The sequence below is a fragment of the Eschrichtius robustus genome, chromosome 2 (genome assembly GCF_028021215.1).
Source record: "Eschrichtius robustus isolate mEscRob2 chromosome 2, mEscRob2.pri, whole genome shotgun sequence".
Classification (NCBI taxonomy): domain Eukaryota; kingdom Metazoa; phylum Chordata; class Mammalia; order Artiodactyla; family Eschrichtiidae; genus Eschrichtius; species Eschrichtius robustus.
Genome location: NC_090825.1, coordinates 38324309 through 38345461, shown reverse-complemented (window position 1 = coordinate 38345461; position 21153 = coordinate 38324309). Strand labels below are relative to the sequence as shown.

Sequence of the window (21153 nt, the reverse complement as noted above, 5' to 3'; positions counted from 1 at the left end):
GGCTTTAAGAGGAGGAAGTAATATGATCAGATTTATACTTAAGATTATTTTGCTATGGTGGAATGGAATGGAATGAAGCAAGATGGGAAGAAGAAAGACCAATCCGGAAAATTAGAATAATCAAAGAAAGAAATGGTGGTGGTGGTCAGAACTAAGGTAGAGGGAGTTGGGATGGAAAGTAGCCACCATTCAATATCAGTCATTTGACTGATATTAAGGAGTCAAACTATCAAGAAGAATGTGGTGGTTAATTATAAATAGGGAGTGTGGGAGACAAAGGCATCTTGGATGCCACCCAAGTTTTTCACATGGGTAAATATGGGTGAGCAGTGGAGTCATTCAATGGCACTGGAACTTGGGAGGGCACAGAAGCTGAGTTTCATTTTTGACATATTTAGTTTGAAGATTCTTTAAATGTCCAAGTTGGGGTGCCTAGTAGATAGGCAGATATACAGAACATCGATTGGGGCTGAAGAAAACAAGGGGGTCAGGAATTGGGGAGATCTGGGACACGACAATAATGAAATTAACTCAACACAAGGGAGCTGATGGAGATTTCCCCGGATGTTTGGAGTAGGTAAAAATGAGGGAACAGAAGAGAATGTTAAGTTACACTGACATTTCCGAGACTGGAATAGGGAGTGGAGTCCATAAAAAGGATGTTAACAGTCAGAGATGTGGGGCAGAACCAGGAGTCCATCACAGAGGCCAAGGGAGAAGAGCATTTCCAAAAGGAAGCCTGATTAATCCAGTCAAAGGCTACATTCAAGCAAGTCAAGCAAAATAAGAGCTGTGCCAATGAAGCACAGGGGGCAACTACTGGACAGGATTGCTGTTCAGCAGAAGAGAAAAGCTGAGGATGTAAAGAAAAGAACACAAACACTTCTGTCAGAGAATTTGCCTTTGGAGGGGAGTAAAGCAGGAACAAAAGAATGAGGAAACAAGGGAGTTTTTATTTGTAAGCTTGTTTGCTTTTTTTTTTTTTTTTTTCTTTTTTAAGACAAAGGAACTAGTGAGAAGAAGGTGTGTGAAAGGGGAATAAATCATGGAATAGATGTGTTCCAGAGCACAAAGGGGGATGTTAACACATTAGCCACGGGCTCCTTTCCAACGAGACTGAATGACAGAAGAAAGGATCATCAAAAACAGGGTTGTGGGTACCTGGCAAAAAGTGAAAAGAGTTGCTACCTTTTGGTTACTGATTTTAATGAGAATTTTGATGGAGTGTCATCTGGAAGAAAGTGGAGGAATAAGAGGTTTGAGGAGGGTGGAGAAGGGAGGTAGAGAAAGAGCAACTACTGTGGAAAACAGGAAAGAGAGCTGAACAGGGAAGCAGACTGTACTGGTGTCTCATTATTCAGTATTCTTTCAACAGCTGATGTAATACCTGGTATGTGAGGGCCCAGTTGAGGCTGGAGATCATACACTTAGGAACATTAATTGTCACTTCTGAGTTTCTACCTGCAGAAATGTGAATCAGCCTAGGAGTGGAGTAGGTAGGTAGACAAATCTTAAATGTAGTTTAGCTAAATGGGTCCAACAGAAAGCTAAAAGGACAAGTTTAGAGGATACTACCAAATGGGCCTCTGAGACGATAGAACAGGCTAAAAGGGGAAGGAGTAAAATTAGGAAGAAGTTAACAAAGAAAGTAAATGGGCCATGAGATCAAAGGTCTCAATGAAGTGGTAATAATAATGTGAGAACTGGAAAGATGGCACATTGACAATGTCAGAGAGTGAGGTTATATGGGCTTAATATGCCAGAGTTTAAGCAGTTCCAGGAGATGGTAAGTTCCAGAGAGTGACTATGAGATGGGTGGTTAAAATGGCTGGACCAGGAAAATACTAAAGACATTTAGGCAAATAATTAAAGGCCTTTGCATAACAAGCAAGTCATCGATGTGGCTGGATGTAGGGTTGATTGGAAAACTGCGAACCCGGTGTCAAAGTCCTCAGTCAGTGAGGGAGAATGACCAGGAGTTTGATACAGACAGCAAGAGGGAAGGGCAGGAGGTATAGTAAAATAGTCTGAGCTTTACAACAGCAGAGGATTTTGCATAGGATGGAAAAGAAAGTACTGGGGATCTCTCCTCCCTACTCCACATCTCTTCACAGTGGCTATTCCAACTTTCTTAATCTCTCTATTCGTCTACCTTCCTTAAGAAATGAAAGTCATCAAATGGGAATCCTTTTATCTACTTGCCATCTTACCTAAGAGCAGCTTTCTTAAGAGAGTTGCAGGAAGATGACCTCAGGGAAGGCCCAGTCTCCACCTAAGGCTAGAAACTGACAAGCCTCAGTGTGATAGCAGCTAGAAGGATAAATAATGTTTCCAAAATAATCTTCCAATAGAAAGTGCCTGCAATAATCCAGGTACAAGGTGAGACATATGCATCATTTAGGAATTGTCTAGATCTATGAATTCCAAGAGACCATTCTACCAAGTAAGGTAGGTGAGGGAATGAGTTAGTCCCCTGGGACCTCCTCAAGTGTTCAGAAATTGCAAGCTTTTCCGGGACAGAGAAGTATAGCAGGTGTAACACTGTTCACCGACATTCCTTTTGCCCCCTTTCACTGTAACCCTCATAGTTGGGCAGGTCTACATCAGCGGTCCCCAGCCTTTTTGGCACCAGGGACTGGTTTCGTGGAAGCCAATTTTTCCACGGACTGGTGGTTGGGGGGATGGTTCAGGCGGTAATGCCAGCGATGGGGGGGGCGGCAGATGAAGCTTCGCGCACTCGCCCACCACTCACCTCCTGCTGCGCAGCCCGGTTCCTAACAGGTCGCGGCCCGGTACCGGTCCACGGCCTGGGGTTGGGGACCCCTGGTCTACGTGACTGATGTGAGCCTGTGATACGGGAGAGGAAGTGCTGTGTGTCACGTCTGGACTGAGGTAATGAAAGGCCCATGTAGAATTCTCTAGCTTCTTTCTTTCCCTGAAATAGACTGAGCAGGGTGTGTTTCCAGATAATGAGCATACAAGATAGAGGCTCTTCAGTCCTACACCTTGAGTGATTATATGGAGCCCCCCCACCAGCCAAGGATGGATGTAGACAGTAAGAGAGAACTAAGCCTTAGTATCAATAGAATGAAGTGGCTTGGATTTCAGAGTTACTTGGTTACTGCATAACTAAGCTATACTCACTAAACATAGAAAACGTCCATGTTGGCCAAGAAAATCAAAAGCTGTGATCGCTGACAAGAGTGGATGGTGTGGAAAAAATTACAGAGTAGTCGGTTTAAAGGTTCAGGCAGCCCAGCCTCCTGGAAAATCACATCTCCAATAATTGGTGGACTAAAGTGTCTCTTCCTCGGAAGGCCAGAGGGTCAAACGGCAGCTTAAGAACCCCGAGGAACAATGTAGCACCCCCTGGAGAACTCAGCAAGAAAAATTATTCATATTTAAACACCTTCCCCCAGCCTACCCGATTCCTTCAGCACAAACAAGGAAGTCGTTGTGAATGATGATATTTGTCCAAGATCACCAAAGCGATCATTTTCCTGTTTGAGTGCCTTGAGCCACAGCTCAACCCATAATATATCAAGATGCTCTTAATTTTCTGAATTGACAAAGCTATATAATAAAAGGAGTAAAATAACATAATGACTCATCTCATATTTTCTTTCAGTAAAGAATTTAAATAAGCTACTTGAAGAACACTTGAAGAGTCAAGCTAGAATTAACTTCTAGGCACTATATAAATATTAAGTTAGAACTTTCATAACTAATTTTATACAGAAATGAGAATTATCTGATTTTTATTTCCCATCGTTATTAAATTATTAATTTATGTCACACATGTGAGTTTGAAACTACATCAATACTATAAATTCAAATGAACTGTAGAATATTAGCCAAAACAATAAAATATTTACCAATCATTACCTCCACCATCTGCACTGGAAGGACGTGGTTCATGATGACATATTCTGATCTATTTCCCAATGAATCTCTATTTCCTGTGAATTCTCTTCTTCTGCAATGCCTGCTCACCAGGGATCTTTGAGGTTCGTGGCAAAAATTATGATAGTGGTTATAGAAGTCTGCCCCGAGCACACTCAAACCAGGAGTGTATTTTGTTTGTTAGTGTGTCAGAGTGAACTACTCTCACATGGCACAGTACAATTATTTGCTTAAGATAAATCCAATTGTTCTGTAGCTTTCCCAAGGCCAAACAGAAAAATACACTACGTAATGGAAATGGAAAAACTCTCTCTCTCTGGTGGACTTTGTGGTTGTCACGCCAACATCATCTATTCCCTTTTTCTTAGAAATGTTCCTACTGTCCATGACTATATCATATCTTCCGCAGGGTAGCTAATTTGAGGACATCTAATTTTACCCCCGACTCTAGCAATGGGACATGGAATGTAGGCCTGAAATAATCAGCTTCTGAAAGCATCTCCCCTGTTTGGATATGGGAAAGGAAAAACCACTGGAGTTGTCTGTAGCTATCTTGCAGTCCCTGGAGAAAGTGATACACACTAGCTGACATGGAAGGCAAGAGCCTACTTTTGGAAAGAAACCAAGTAGTTGAAGACATTGTTAAACTCTGAACTCATCAACCCAGAAACTCAATTTATCGCCGAATCCAGAATTAGATAACCAAGAAAATCCTCTTTTATTCCAGCCAACTGAGTTGGGTATTCCGTCATTCTCAAATGAAGGCATCCTGACATACACAAATGTCAAGACACACAGCTTGTGTGTGTTCCATGCTCTGAGAATGATCTGCACATTCCAGAAGTCCTTCCTGCTTCTCCGCATTCTCTAATCGGCTACAAATAACATTTTAAACTAAATGCAAAAAAAATTAGAAATACCGTAAAATCTGCACTTCTGTAAAAGGAGCTTACAGTAGAGAGCAATTGTTATAAGTGGGACAGCTGAAGCCACAGAGATGTTGAATGATTTGATCTTCATGGGAATGGAGCTACAGTAGAACCACAGGTCCCCTGATTGCCCTGCAAGCACACCACCTACAAAGAGACTTCACCCATATCCCGCTTCTGGGAAAGGAACAGGAGGCAGGAACAGAAAAATATGCCATTTGTGACACTTACTAAACTCCCTGCTTTCAAAGTAGCCAAACTGAAAAGATCATTTTTAAAAATCCATGTTATAAATATGGAAGTCAAGTAAATCCTGGAAATCACTCCTGACACTGGTTCCAAATAACATTAGGTTAGCCCCAAAATATCGTCATTAAGGTTTCTGATAGGTTCACGTAATTTAAGCAGAAGTTGGATGCTGGCGCTCTATCAAGACTATATTTAGGCATTTTATCATTTTTATAACATTACATAAGATGAAGAGAAATAGAGCATGTGAATATATATAAAACTTTAGCTGTCACTTATCATTATTCTTAATCCAGTATTTTTTCAGCCCAGTCCAGGACAGCGACACATCTGTTATTTGGCAGTGACAAAGGCTACTGATTCCAGCACTATTTTCCTTCTCCAAAACCACAAACCTAAACTGAGAAATAATCAAGGAGAGAAATTCTCCTCTTTTCTATACTAATTTAGGAAGGAGAGTCTTTATTTCTTCTCAAATGCAAAGGAGAGAACCAGGCACACATTACAAATTTATCTACTTCCACTTGCTCAGACTGAAATGAACGATTAACATTTTCAGGCTGGTAGTCAAAATTGTTCACTCATTATTCAATGAACTTCAAGAACCAACGAGCTATAAAAGTCATCTAAGCTAGGAAACCTTCGTCAGCCTCTTTGGAAAATAGTGTGCATTTTTCTACTACAATAGATTACAAATGCTTACTGGAAATGTCTAAGTTTATGTCTTCGATAATTAACATATATTTTAATTCAAACTGCGGATTAATTTATGCTTCTTTAATGCTAATTAAAGAATATGAATATTAGAGACCTTTTTTTTAAATTCTACTTAATATTTTCACAAATAAGAATGCAAGATTAAAATTATTCTCAGTGTGGCATCTAAAATAATACCTGTGTATTTCAATGGAAGAAGTAATGTGTAAGGGGTTTATTTTGGTTTACTATTATAATTTGTGTTTATTTTTTTAGTAAGAAAAAATAGTTCATATAGCGCTGATTATAATATAGTACAAAATGAAGTTATGTTGTGCCTCTCTTACAGTAGAAGGTAGAGCAGTTCTAAATTTAGAAGAGAAAAATGAATTTACAGAAAAAAATGAATTTACAAAATAAAAATATGTGTCAGTGATGTTAGTCAAAGATCAACTATTGCTGACACTGGCAATGTTATATCCCTGCACAATTACTCATATTATAATGGAAATTTTTTAAATAAAATATGAACACAATACATAATGAGGGCAGAAGCCACCCTAATTATTCATCTTTGTATTCCCAGTTAGAGCACCTGGAATAGTGTCTTCATTGTAATTGATATTCAACAAATATTTGTAAAATGAATGAATAAGGAATGAATGATGAGAAAATAATAAATAGCTCCTCTGTCTCCTGGGAGTTCAATGCACTACTTTCTTTTAAATTTAATTAATCCTCAACGTCCTTGTAAAACAGCCAAAGGGAAAATGTATTTGCATTACATCTGAAATTGATGGAATCTATAAGAAGGGTCAAAACATCTTCCTCAAAGTAAATAAAGTATTCACACTCTGGATAGGAGCAGGGTATTTAAATCATTTCCTAGGTGGAAGGCTTTCAACTTGTTCCGCTGCTGCATTAATCACAGGAACTCTCCTCGGTCTCTTCAGGATAAATCCTTGGGATCCCCGAGATTGCTGCTAATCCATTCTCTTTACCATTCATTCTGTTGCTTTTAAAGTTCCTTTTCACTACCTCCCCCTCCTAATCCACAATTTCCAGGTCAGCCCTAATTTGAAGCATTCTCTCTTGCCTTCCCCAAATGTACTCACACTTACCAGACCATATGTTCCAGTGTTCAGGAACGAAAAAAAAAGTCATCACACTTGTATATAAGAGATCAAGAAAAACAGTTTACCAACATTTGAAAGTACCATTAGTGTTCTCCATTCACCTCTACTGATCCACAGCTAAGCAAGTAGTAGGATATAAATATATCCTATCTTCACTATTCATGAGGGTATTACTTATGAATTAGAAGTCTGACACAACATTTACGTGACCTAATTTTGAAAATTTTAAATCGTATAAGGCCTCTAGGCTTAATTTTATAACAGAAAGATTAAAGGGACATAAGCAAGCATAGATTATGCTGTGGGACACTGGCAAGTTTTCTTTAACTTAAAACATCTGATATAAAAAATGCCAAATTTCTACATGTCTGCAGTAACGAGGTGGTCATCACATTGAATACCATTTCTGTACTTTCTCTCCAGCAAGTAGAATTAATATGAACACATGAACTGAAAATGTTAAGTGACTATAAATAAGCCCAAATGGTTTCATTAAAATTAAGCTTAGCCAAATGTTACTTTCATTTTCTTGGTAGAAAACCTTTCCATTCATATTCAAATGCAATGAACAATACATAAGCAAAGGAAGTGGCATCAAATGTTATTCCCTGCTCTTGCTTGCTATGTATTCAATTATGCTTAGTTCAGATCTGGGTTTCTCCACTCGGAGAAGTAGAGAATGTACTGATACTTGGGAAAACAAGTTTTTAATGGCATAGCCTTGCCCAAACAGCAAAATTCCAACCATCTATCTATACACTGCCATCTGCCAATATGACAAATGGTAATATGTGCAACATTTACACTGCTTTGTAGCCAAAGCTCTAAGTCAGAGGATATGAAACAATAATAGCCATGAAATTAAGCACAGAAGAAAACAAAACATACAAAATGGTGTTAAACCATCAAAAAATATGTCACAGTCGTGTCCTCATGTTCCCTCTGGTCCCTGCACAAAGTCTGTGCCATTTTACACATGATTCTAACAAGCATGGTTATTTGGTTTCCAATCACATTATATTACAAGTAAATTGAAAAAGAAGAATGGGGTGTGGGGAGACAGAGGACAGAAAGTGGGAGATTCGAGGCTGGAATGTTCCTCAACCGGGTCCCAGTAACTACAGGAATAGTTCCCCCTTAATAATCACACTACATAGTTTGCTTTTTTACTTATTAGTCCTTGAACTCACAGACTTCCAACTTCAGGTTGAAAGAAACTCTGTTCTGATTCTTGCGTCTCCTCCATAACTTCAAAACAAGGGCTTTAATTTTACTTTAAATAAACTGCTTCACAAGTAGCTGAAATTGGAATTAAATTTTATATGAAGCTCTCAATCTGACCTGTGAGAATAATGAATCTGTAAACTTGCTGCTCTAGGTATCAAAGAGGAATATTCACCCTCCTTTTCAGCTGCCCAATGCGAATCCCTCTCATTTTAAGTAAACAGGATCTAAAAAATGCTTATAAGTGACTATCCACATCCAGGATGATTAAATGACTTTTGCCTCATAGGTCAGTGATCCAACAGCCCTTAAAGAATAAATGAACTGGATTCAAAGCCAAACTCACTTAATTTTTAGCCAAAAAATATCATAGGTATTGGGAAAACAAATCTCAATTGCTCAACTGTATTTTACTGAAAACATTTTTTTAAATGAAACAAGAGGTGACTTACATATGTCATTAAATTCCTGTCATTTAAAATTTCAAGAAAAAGTAATATTTTCTAATGGGATCGGATATATTTGATTCTTCTGTTCTTATATCTCTGGTAATATATATTCTTTTAAGTTGGAACTAAAACTCACTCATGCCCTATTAGTAGGGAAATTATCTATGCTAATTAATTAATTAATTAATTACTATCTATAATTACACAGATATTATCTATGTGAATTAATTAATTATTTTTTTAGAAAACTAGGGTCTATCTTTCGGATTCATGAAAAAAGATAAAACTCAGCATTTTATAAAATTTCAACCAATTGCAAAATTTCTAATACACTTAAGTTATTCATGTGCTTTTCAGTAGGGTATCAAAAATAATTTTTGCTTGTTTATTTGAATGGCAATGAATGGCTTTTATGAAAATCAGGCATGCCCTCAGGTCCTAACAAAGGACATAGAACTGATGGATTTGTGCCAAATATATCAAGATTTTACTTTTTAATTTAAATATGATTTTGTAATTCTGTCCTCTTACCACATACATGGCTTCCAACATCACTTAGAAACTAACCCTTAGAAAGGGGAAGTCTGAGTTACTGGAATATGGAAGGCATATGAAAGCGAAACATACTTTATGAGACAGTGATGTTTTTCTTTACTGAGTGTGTTTCATCAATACGCTTAAGCAAGTTTCAGGGGGAAAAAAATCAATTGATTTATTTGCCTATTGGTATTTCCTTAAAAAAAATCAATTTCCCCCGGTTTTAACTGTGATAATAGTTGCTCTTTAAAAACTGTAGATGTGTGCATGAAAAATACATATTGTAATAGACATGCACACAGACAGAGGCAGAGAGACAGAGTGAATGGAGGAGCAGTAAGAACACAGATGGTTTGCAAATGACCTCTATGTTCATTCACCCCTCCTGTTTCCCACCTTGCCTGGTGCAGCAGCTCCAATCGCCTTGAGAGTCACTGTCAAAAAAGAAAACGCATAGGGTATGAGAAGCAGGAGGGAGGGCGCTGTGAAAAATAAGAACGAGGGGCACTGATCCACGGTAATGGAAGAGGCAGAAGTAGTAAGCCTAGCGATAAATACCTGGTCCCAAAATAGCCTCTCTCACAAAATCTGAAGAGCTTTCCCTTCATTATATTGCTTCAAATTAATTTAAATTATCAAACAGATACTTTAATTAAACATGTAAATGTTGAGGCAATCCAGGCTATCAGAATGTATAAAGTTATTCCAGTCACCTGTTCCATCAGCTTCTCTAGCATGTAAAGGACATGGAATAAATGAGAAATCTGCTTGGGACCAAAATGTGAGGGGTAATTTAGAAGCAGAAAGTAGGAATTATTTGCCTATCTCATATTACTAGCTCAGTATGCCTTTGCTTGGTTATTGAATTTTCTTGATTATAAAACTCATGTTTTTAACTTGTTATCTCTAAAATATATATCAAAAGAAACTTCTTGACTACTATGCAGGAAGAAGTTGTGACATTTACCTACCAGTGTTAGCAAAAGTGATAGCTTAACCTCAACAGAGTATTTCACCTCATTTGATTGTCATTTGCGTTGGAATCACCACTTGTCTGTTGCATAAAGCTATGATACAACCCTGAAATAAAAGATTTTTTTTTCCTACAGAGAGGGTCGTTACATGTCAGACAACGTAAGAAACGTCAGGAGGAACTGCCAAATGTATCAGAATAACATGAAGACTTTCTAAGGATGGGGGGAGGCTGGTACAATAGGAGGGTCCTGCCAAGAGAAGGGCTCTTATGGTGGCCTTAAAACACATTTTAGCTGATTTTCCAGAGAAACTACTTAATTTTCACTAATACATAATTCAGTGAAAGAAAGGGAAAAAATACAAGGTTAAGCAAATAAGAAATGTAGACAAAAACCTATAACTGTTCAAATTTTTTTTTTAAAAAAAGGAGGCTTAACTATTCTAAAGTTATAGGTGAAGATCAGGAACCCAGAACTTGGGGAAGGAAAATTAGTATCACTGGAATGCTGCGGTGACCTGATAGTGGCCAAAAGTGAGTCTGAAGGATCTTTAGACTCTAAAAATGACGAAGGTTTAGACTTGGACTTTGTGACACTGAGAAAAAAAAAGAATAGCATGCAATTATACAAATGAACATATGCTATTGCTATCTTTTTAACGTTTGTGTACACTTACTATAGTTTTTATTAGAAGTTGTTATTCAATGACAGTGCATCTTGCAAATTTATGCCTTTTTAAATCGAGAAAATTTTGCATTTCCAAATCAATCAGAGCAATTGTCCTACCCAAAAAAGGGCATTTTCCCCCCTTATTCTGCTTGCTCCTGGGGCCCAGACTCCAGGAATTAGTCAGGCTAGTGCTATGAATAATTATATCAAGTATTGCCTTCTCTATTGTCCAGCACAAGTATTGTCCTGTGCAGGACACTGCAGAAAACGATTAACTCAGGCCTTGGATGTTCAAACCCTGCACATTCCCAAGAAAGGTCTGTCTTTAAGACTGGCCCTTGGCCAGTTCCTAGGAAAAGAGCTCTGAGCCCTTGGAATATTCTGCCTGATAAGGGTGTTTTTCTAGGCCTATGGTCTTGGATTTGCTCAGATAGTTGTGCTAACAACTGTGATTTATGGTAAACACCTGTTTGTTTGTTCTGTGGCTGGAGTCTGAGTAGCTGAGGTCAGTCATAAAGGTGCAGTACGGCTGTGACTGACCCCTAATGAAAGCCCTGGACACCAAGGCTCAGGGGAGCTTCCCTGGTTGGCAACACTCTGCACGTGTTATCACCAATCACTGCAGGGAAAATGAAGTGTGTCCATGTGACTCTACTGACCAGACACTTGGAAACTTGTGCTAGTGTCTCCTGGACTTTGCCCAATGAGCCTTTGCCCTTTGCTGATTTTAATCTGTATTTTTTTGTTATGATAAAATGTAACAGTGAGTTTAACAGCTTTCTGAGTCCTGTGACTCCTTCAGTCTTCAAGACCCCTTCCAAACATGTTACCTAGTTCAATCCTGAAAACCCTGCAATATGACTACTGCCATTTCACAGACGACAGAATTCAGACTCAGAGAGGTTAAGCCATTTGACTGGTTGGTTAAAAGAATCCGAATCAATTCTGCTATACCATGCTGTAATGTTACGGGCTATAAAGAACTGTTAAAATAATCTTATATATTTTCTTTGGAAAATATAAAATACAATTTCATAATCCTTGAAAAATATTTAGACTATAATTAATTCGTAAACACTGTCCAACTTACATTCATTAAGAATTTTATATATGTCTGTGGTGGTTCTAAAAGCAGTAATATGGTACCAGCACTTTTAAAAATTATATGATGTTCCTCGCCTACCTATCCCTCCACCCTAAAAAATTTTTTTCAGGGTAATTCTCAGTGCTTCCCATCTTTGAAAACCATATGGGTATGTGTGTGTGTGAGGGAAAGAAATAGATACATTATTTTCTTAACATCTACAAATGTACTTTAGAACGTTACCTTTGTATGTTGAGGGGGGAAAGCTTAAAATGCACTGTCATTTCAATGTTTTGCAGGTTTGTGCATATGCGTGTACGTGTGTGTACAAGAGAGAAATATTTCAAATATATTTTATGTTTAAGTTCAGTATTCAGCCACAGAAATATCTGATAGCACGAAGTCCTACTTGGTTTTATTTGAGCAGTGCACTGGCATTACTAAATATTGTGTTTCCGTGGTGACTAAAATTCTGGAGGCATAGAATTTTTGTATAGTTACTGATACTTCTTGGAATACGAAATACTTATTGTTTAGTACAGTTTTATGATCTATATTTGAATAAAATTTATAAATTTCTAATTTAAAATTGTGACTTTTCTTTTACATAATTAGCTAAATGCTAAAATCATAATACAGATTACCCATTTTAGTTTTGTGCCAAGACACTTTTATTTAATAAAACAAAATAGCTAATGTTATACTTTCCTGATTTAAATTTATATGCCTGTGTAATGTGAAAAGAAATCCTGAAACTTTCTATAGATATGAATCTTAAGTTGGAAAAGCCTTGGCAAGCACCTGCCTTTTTTTTCTGGCTAATTTTTTAAATGGACTTTATCTTTTAGAGTGGTTTTAGGCTCGCAGCAAAATTGAGCAGAATATAGAGATTTCCCGTTTGTTCCCTCTACCCTCCCCACAAGCATAGCCTCCCCTATCACCAATTTTCCCCACCAGAGTGGTACATTTATTACTAATGATGAACCTACACCGACACATCATTATCACCCAGAGTCTGTAGTTTACTTTAAAGTTCACTCTTGGTGTTGTACATTTTATGGATTTACACAAATGTAAAATGACATGTATCTACCATTATAGTATCACACAGAACAGTTTCAATACCCTAAAAATTTTCTGTTCTGCCTATTTAGCCCTTCCTCCCCCGTTAACTCCTGACAACCCCTGATCTTTTCACAGCCTCCGTAGTTGTGCCATTTCCAGAATTCATATAGTTGGAACCATAGAGTGTGTAGCCCTTCAGATTGGCTTCTTTTACTTAGTAACATGCATTTAAGGTTCCTCCATGTCTTTTCATGGCCTGATAGCTAGTTCCTTTTTAGCGCTGAAAAATATTCCACTATTGTCTGGATGTACCACAGTTGATTTATCCATCCACCAACCTGAAGGACATGTTGGTGGCATCCAGGTTTTGGCAATTTTGAGTAAAACCGCTATAAACATCATGTGCAGGTTTCTGTGTGGACATTCAGTTTTCATCTCTTTTGTGTAACTACCAAGGAGTGTGATTGCTGGATCACAGGTAAGAGTAGGTTCAGTGGGCTTCCCTGGTGGCTCAGTGGTTAAGAATCCGCCTGCCAATGCAGGGGACACGGGTTTGAGCCCTGGTCCAGGAAGGTCCCACATGCCGCGGAGCAGCTAAGCCTGTGCGTCACAACTACTGAGCCCGCATGCCTAGAGTCCATGCTCTGCAACAAGAGAAGCCACCGCAATGAGAAGCCCGTGCACCGCAGCGAAGAGTAGGCCCCGCTCGCCACAACTAGATAAAGCCCGTGTGCAGCAAGGAAGACGCAATGCAGCCAAAAATAAATAAATAAATTTATTTTTTAAAAAAAGAGTAGGTTTAGCTTTATCAGAAAGTGTCCAAACTGTCTTCCAAAGTGACCGGACCTACATCTTGCCTTCCCACCAGGAACTCCTGTTGCTCCACATCCCCGCCAGCATCTGGTGTTTCCAGTGTTCTGGAATTTGGCCATTCTAATAGCTGTGTAGTGTTAAGCACCTGAATTCTGATTTCAAAGTACTTTTGAAATGTAACATTTCCCAGAATATAACTCAAAGGCTGAAAATGTCAACATTTCTCTGTTTTGAAAAAAAACCCCTTTAGGAAACTATTGCCCTAAGTAGATTTTTCCCCACCAATTACTTTTGGCTAGAAAGAATTTTGTACATATTGGACATCAAGAATTGAGAATACTGGACTTCCCTGGTGGCGCAGTGGTTAAGAATCTGCCTGCCAATGCAGGGGACAAGGGTTCGATCGAGCCCTGGTCCGGGATCTGCCTGCCAATGCAGGGGACAAGGGTTCGATCGAGCCCTGGTCCGGGAAGATCCCACATGCCGCGGAGCAACTAAGCCTGTGCGCCACAACTAATGAGCCTGAGCTCTAGAGCCCGCGAGCCACAGCTACTGAGCCCACCTGCCATGACTACTGAAGCCTGCACGCCTAGAGCCCCGTGCTCCGCAACGAGAAGCTACTGCAGTGAGAAGCCCAGGTGTCGCAAGGAAGAGTAGCCCCCGCTCGCCGCAACTAGAGAAAGCCCGCATGCAGCAACGAAGACCCAACGTGGCCAAAAATAAATAAATAAATTTATTTTAAAAAAAAAAGAATTGAGAATACTGGAAATTTTAAATTAATGACATAGGAAGTCAACACAGAAAGCTCACATGAAATCAAACTAGTATGATTTCAAAAAATTAAGTTTAAAATCTTTCTTGACCAAAGTTTCATCAATGCGGGGTCAAATTCAGCCAAGAATATGCAACTCTGATTGAAATCGCTTAATCAAAATTCACTGAAATCACCATTCTAGGCTGGTTTTCCCATACGGATGGAGTGATCCAAAAAGAATCAAGAAAGAATGTGGCTTGCAGTGAATCATTCAAACTTCTTTCTTAGTTAGCTAAAAATGAATATGACCAATCACTAGAGAAATCATATCAAATTCTGTAGTAGTAATAAAGCAATGACTGCTTTTCAGCTGGAGGGCCTTTTTTTTTGCTGCTGCGTATCTAGCTGTGGTGCATTTTAATGAGAAAGGATGACTGCATCAGCTTTTATCCATGAAGCAGATTTTAGCCTTCTGCTTAGGTCTCCCGCATGACAGTATCGAAGACTTTGTTCTGAAGAAGATCAATGACAAGAATACATGTAGATGGACAAATGTATTATCACAATCACAAATTCACTGTTAAGATTTTGCACATTGACTTCCAAATGAGAAACCTAGAACTAAGCAGATCTCGGTACGTGTGAGGTTCCACTGGTTCCCCTGAATCACAAAAATGTTCGTATAGACAAAACATCAACTGTTAACATGAATCCTTTTAAATATAAACCTGACCCTGTGTCCCCAGGAGTGCACTGTAAAGCAGATGATTCATCCTCTATTCATGTGTTACCAAAAGAAACGTGTGGCTACCTAAAGTTTAACGACTGACACTGTCTAAAGAGGGAGTTTGCTTCCTGACTAATGTTGAAAACATTCTGAGAAATGCTGTAAAGCTCCTTCAAGTAACTTTCTCTTGTGGTCACTGGGAGGAAAATGAGTTTACAAAATAGATGACCTCATTGATTTTTTAAATGTAATTTGTCAAAGAAATGAAACATTTAGATAAATTCTGCATTTCTCTTGCCACCAACTTCTCCCAAAGTATATACTCCAACAAAGATGGCTCACTAAGAAACTCTACTGCAGTTACAGTGGCAGAATTTAAGAGGACATAATGAATCCTTCTGCTACACAGAATCATTATCTCTAATACTTCCTTATGAAGCTGACTTCTAATCATGTGCCAAACAGGGTCCTGCTAACTTGAGTGCTTTGGTAAAGAAGAATAGTTGAGAACCCTCATCATAAGTGACTTCAATACAACTGAGGAGGGAGTGAGAGACCCAGAAAGATAAATCCTCATGTAGAAATGTTGGTGGCATGAAATGCCAAGTGCCTTTAACTGTCATAAAGCAAGGTCTGTAAAAATTACTGAAAATAAATTCTTCTGGGCTCAATGTGAATCGGCAATTTCCATTTATATTACACTGTTGTTTACTCAAAAACTATTTTTAATGAATAAAACAGAGTCTACCAAAGTGTTTTCCACAAAATGACTCTCTTGAGATGTTCCAGATCTGTAATCAAATAAGTCTGAAAAACCCTGAATACTTCATTCACCTCTTGGGTATGCATAATGCACACTAACATATAAAACTCTCTAAAAAGACAACCATTAAAATTGTTTAATATTATTTAACTAATCATTTCCCAGACATTATTTGGCCACATACCTAACATCTAATTAAACAGTTTGGGAAATGCTATCACATAGGAAAAATATTACTATCATTTAAGAAATATTCGGAAATACTATATTCTGGGCACTCTGCTAAAATAGTTCTAGTCTTTAAACAGACTACTGATTTTTTGTGTGTGACATTTTATTTGACTTATCATTGTTTCTTTTACACAGCTCTATCCTTAATAGTATTTTTGGTTTGTTGTTCTCCAATTTTGCCTGAACTTTTTTCTGCACAGATGTGAAAGCCTAACAAATGTAAAGTAGTTCTATTAGTCTCTGGCTCAATTCTATACTTCAAACACAGTAAATATTCTACAAATGATTCTTGGATAATAAAAACCCGTATTTGCTTTTTAAACAAAACAATGATGAAAATCCAAATAACTAACTACAGCACTTCAGGGTTGGTTGACAAATCCTAAGAACATTTTCAGGCCATTGGGAAGGTCTTTCCAACCTACATTTCAAAATGTTCAGAAAGAAACCATCTTGGTTGCTAATTTCGGTATAAGGAAAATTGATCTGACTGCACAAAGACTTAAGTGGATGTCTCCCTTTTAAATTTAACACTGAAAAATTTGCATCCTCCATTTAATACTAAGAAGGTGTCAGCCACAAACAGGATGTCACCGATATGCAAACAAACTACACTTGAGACCTGCTGTTGTTGTTATTATGTAATGGATTGGGACTAATCTGTTTATAGTCTCATCCCACCCTCCTCAGATTTCATTTTGTCTTCTCAGTCTCACCTTGTTCCACTCAGGGCCTCACTCTATCCTCTTGTTGTACGTGAATACATTATACATTTTCACGGAGATGCTACTTGGGGTCAAAGAAAGATTAAATGAACCAGTCTTCGTGATAATAAAAAACATGATCTTGATAGCCAAACCAAGATTATTAGGCGACACGTTACAATCGATAAAACTTGAACAGCTGCTGTATATGCTTAATACACTAAGTTAATACAAACTGCTGCTGAGTGGAGAGATGAGGTCAATAAACAAATAGTAGTGAGTCAGTGTTTAGAAGGCTGAGAAACATATGAATGGATGGGGAAGCTGGCTCTTGAGAGCCAAGAATGGGGATTAAACTTGATACGGAATAAACTTTGGTTGCGTTTGAAAGCTTCTGAGCATGTAAATGCTATGATTAAATTCACGCTTAAAGAATTCAAGTATAGGGCTTCCCTGGTGGCGCAGTGGTTGAGAATCTGCCTGCCAATGCAGGAGACACGGGTTCGGGCCCTGGTTTGGGAAGATCCCACATGCCGCGGAGCAACTAAGCCCGTGAGCCACAACTACTGAGCCTGCGCGTCTGGAGCTCGTGCTCCTCAACAAGAGAGGCCGCGACAGTGAAAGGCCCGCGCACCGCGATTTAGAGTGGCCCCCGCTCGCCGCAACTAGAGAAAGCCCTCGCACAGAAACGAAGACCCAACACAGCCAAAAATAAATAAATAAATAAATAAAAATTTTAAAAAAAAGAAATGCCTTCACCTCTTGCTGTGTTGAAACTAGTTCAGTAATTTGCTGATAAACAATCTTAGTGCAGTATCTAACAGATCTTAGAGATTAAGTGTAAGATTCACCCCCTCCTTGTACAGATAAGTAAACTGAGGCCAAAACAACTCTACTATCTTATTGGAAATAGTAAAGCTAGTTAGTTAAAAAGCCTACCCAGGGCTTTCCCAGTCCGCACCTCTCATGAGATGAACCACAATTGTGAAACGGACAACTCAAGCAGGTATCAACCTGACTGCATGGGGAATGTTTTCAGTGGGCTACACAGCATATTTTAACTATTAAAACAACTGAAGAGGTTATTAGTCATACACCAACATTCTCTGGATAGCAAGGGTAGGAGCAGCGTTAACTTAGTTGAATCTCTTCTAATTTATTCTTTTTATTCAAAAATGATGGTACTATAGGAAATTGAGAAATACTGTAATTTTATTCTCCCCCAATAAGTCCATATTACGTATGTTATATTTTCAACCAGTAAATCAAATCAATATACCAATCGTGACACTTAGGTATCCTGTGCATATGGGAAACCTGAATAACTATTTCAATGAAAGCTTTTTTGAGATGTACATTGCAACACAGATCCTAAGCATTTTTAAGATTCGTATCAATTCCAAGCTTGTAAAAAATGTATTTACAGAAGAGAGCTTCTTTTGCAATTTATATGTTCATAAATGTTTCCACTAGCTAAGCCATATTTTGGAATATGATCAAATGGTAGTGAATGTCAAGTCCGAACAGCAAGGCTAAAACTCTGACAGTTCTCATGTGTGGCCACTGCTCTTTTAAACCACTGTGTCCCCAAAGGGCTAACAGGGAGAAAATTCTACCTCCACAAGTGAAGACAGCAAGGCATATTTTAATGATTACTTTTCATTTCATCTCTAACTCTTAAACACAAAATTGGATTTGGGCTTCTTTCATACTGTTAACAACTTAGTATTAATATATGCACCTCTCATTCTTCTTCTTCAAGGAAGAAGTTATACACTCCAGCTACATATAACTCCCAAATTCTTTCCAACTATGAACACCAAAATAGGACTCCTTAAAAAAAAAAAAAGTATGGAGAATTGGCACACTGCATGTTTATGTCAACCTTCAGAAAACATGGAAACATGCAGCCCCAGCTCACCAGAAAAATCACCACATGTGATCAAGCTATTCTGTGACATGTTATGTCTTATGCCCAGTATTCAGATTTTGCACTCGCCTATGTCAACCCCTAAAGCCTCAAGAGCTGGCTACTACTGTAGAACAGCTTTAACACGAAGAGTGTGAGAGCTCTGTTCATGGCCCGCGGCGTGATCTTAGAAACACTTGAATCAAACATATTTCCTTCCCCTCTGCTATTTAAAATCGAGGGACCTCAGGCTTGGCACGTGGCTAAAAGACAACAACAAGAGAAGAAGAAGAAGAAGAAATACCGGAACACGGAACACGCTAAGAACAAAGGAAACACAAGCCTGTGAACAGGAAATGAAGCAACTCTATACACATAAGTACCTTTTGGGGCCGCCAACGTAGGTGAAAGTAAAGGTGGAGTCTGAGTATCTGAAATCTGAAACGAAAAGTCTTGTTAAAAGCTACCCCTGGAGTGGATTTTTCACCCTGGTCATGGCTCGGGCCCCCTATTTGATGGAGCCGAAGGGAAGCCTGGCGGGGCGGGGCGGGGCGGGAGGCCAGGGCTGGAGAGCCCCGAGGTCCGCTCTCCGAGTGGTGCGGGAGGGGATGCCGCGCACCCCGTGCCGGGTGCCGCGGGAGGCCGCCCCCCGCAACAAGTGCCGGGTGCCATGGCAACGGCGGGAATTTCCCGGTCCGGGCAGCCGGAAGCGGCCCCAGCCGAGGTCGCGGCTGCGAAAGCAAAATCCAGTCGCTTTCCCGGGGTGGCAAAATGGACGAAAGGCGACCCCCAGGCAGGGGCGGCGCGCGCCTCGGAACCTCGGGAATCCCTTCTCTTTCCGGGGCATCGCATTGCCAGTCGGAGGTACTAGAGGGAGCAGAAGGGGCGGGAGATCGGCCCAGCGCTGCCCCCCGGGGGGCCTCGGTGCCGGGCGCAGCCGGCCAGCGCCGCGCAGCGCAGCGGGCTCCATTCCCGGCCGCCGCCGCCGCTGCTCTGCCCATTGCGCAAACCCGGCGGGTCCAAGCCGCCGCCTGGGTCGCTGCTGCTGAAACCCCGGAGGCGGGCTCGGACGCTCCGGGCGTTCACCGGGGACTAAAAATACAATGCAAGGCTCCCCCGCCTAGACCCCCGCTCGGGCCATCAGGGTTCTGCCCCCAAAGCTAGTGGCCGCCCCAGACGGGGGGAGGGGAGAAGGGGAGAGGCTGGCACCCCCTCCCCCTTTTGGCTCCCGCTACCGCTGCAGCAGCTGTTGCCAAATGAACCCGGGAATGGGGACGTGCAACCCACCCCCTATCCCCAGCCACACACGTCGCGGCCAGAAAACTAGGAAAGGGGGTGACGGGCAGGCAGAGGAAGCTGGCGCTGGGTCCGAGGCTCTGGAAAGGCGAGAACTCACCTGCAAACAGGCAGTCCTTCTCAGCTCTGGACTTCTGGATCACGACGTCGATATCCTTCTGAATTCGCTCTTGCCTTGAACACATCCCCATTAAATAAATCCCTGGAAAAGAAGCAGCCGCTATTTCCACCCCACCCCACCCCCTCGCACGCTTCCAGCTTTCGTAAATATTCAGTTAAAAATGAAACCTCTGGCCGAGGCAGGGGCTGAAGGCGAAGTGGTTTCGGAAGTGATCCTGGCTGAGAGAGGAGGAGGTGGTGGAGGAGGAGGAGGAGGGGGAGGTCGGCTTTGCATTCCCAGATGTGACCGCCCAGCTGCTGCTCGCCGCTGCTGGATTCCAATTTCTTCCCCTCCTGACAATGGATGCTGATGACACCGAGTCTCACTTTCTCCCTCCCCCGCCCGGACCAAAGGCCGTGCGGGTCCGGGGGTCCCGGAGACGGCCGGAGAGCGATCGCCCGCGGGGCGGCGGGCGCCGGCGAGGGGCGAGCCCCGCTCCGCCTCACGCGCGCACACCCCTCGCGGCCCGCACGCCGGCCTTCCACACCCGCGCACACTCGCGCCCGGGGGCGCGGCGACCGTGCCGAGGCTGCTGCAGCGCCGCCCGCCGCAGACCCTCCCGCGCCCGCCGCGCCCGCCGCTCAGTCACCCGGTCCCGGCCGCCGGGGCTCTGATAGTATCCGCAATCCGAGCGCAGGCTGGATTCCCCAGCCCGGCCGCCGCTCGCGCCGGGGGCTGGGAATGTCGGTAGTGAAGACTCCCTGGGGCTCCCAGCCCGTCCCCCACCCCGCGCACCACCACTTTTATGAATTCGACTCCACGTTCGGAAGGAATTATGAGTCATATGGAAAACCCAAACCTGAGTGGCTGGGAGGGGGGAAGAAGGGAAAAGCAAAAGCGTTCAAAATGGAAAATAAATAAATAAAACGAACAAATCTTTC

General features: G+C 40.9%; 1 protein-coding gene across 2 annotated transcripts in view; it reads right to left on the bottom strand.

The window, feature by feature from the left end:
- The window catches only part of PARP8 (poly(ADP-ribose) polymerase family member 8), a 168459-nt gene extending 147671 nt beyond the window's left edge, over positions 1-20788 (bottom strand). For both annotated transcript variants that reach the window (XM_068535326.1, XM_068535328.1), the window contains exons 1-3: positions 20401-20788; positions 20213-20314; positions 19200-19254 (exon numbers count right to left, since the gene is read on the bottom strand). In XM_068535326.1, coding sequence (XP_068391427.1) covers positions 19200-19254; positions 20213-20314; positions 20401-20506 — 263 coding nt within the window. In that variant the 5' untranslated portion in view covers positions 20507-20788. The remainder of the gene's footprint in view (positions 1-19199; positions 19255-20212; positions 20315-20400) is intronic.
- Between the last annotated feature and the right edge of the window lie 365 nt (positions 20789-21153).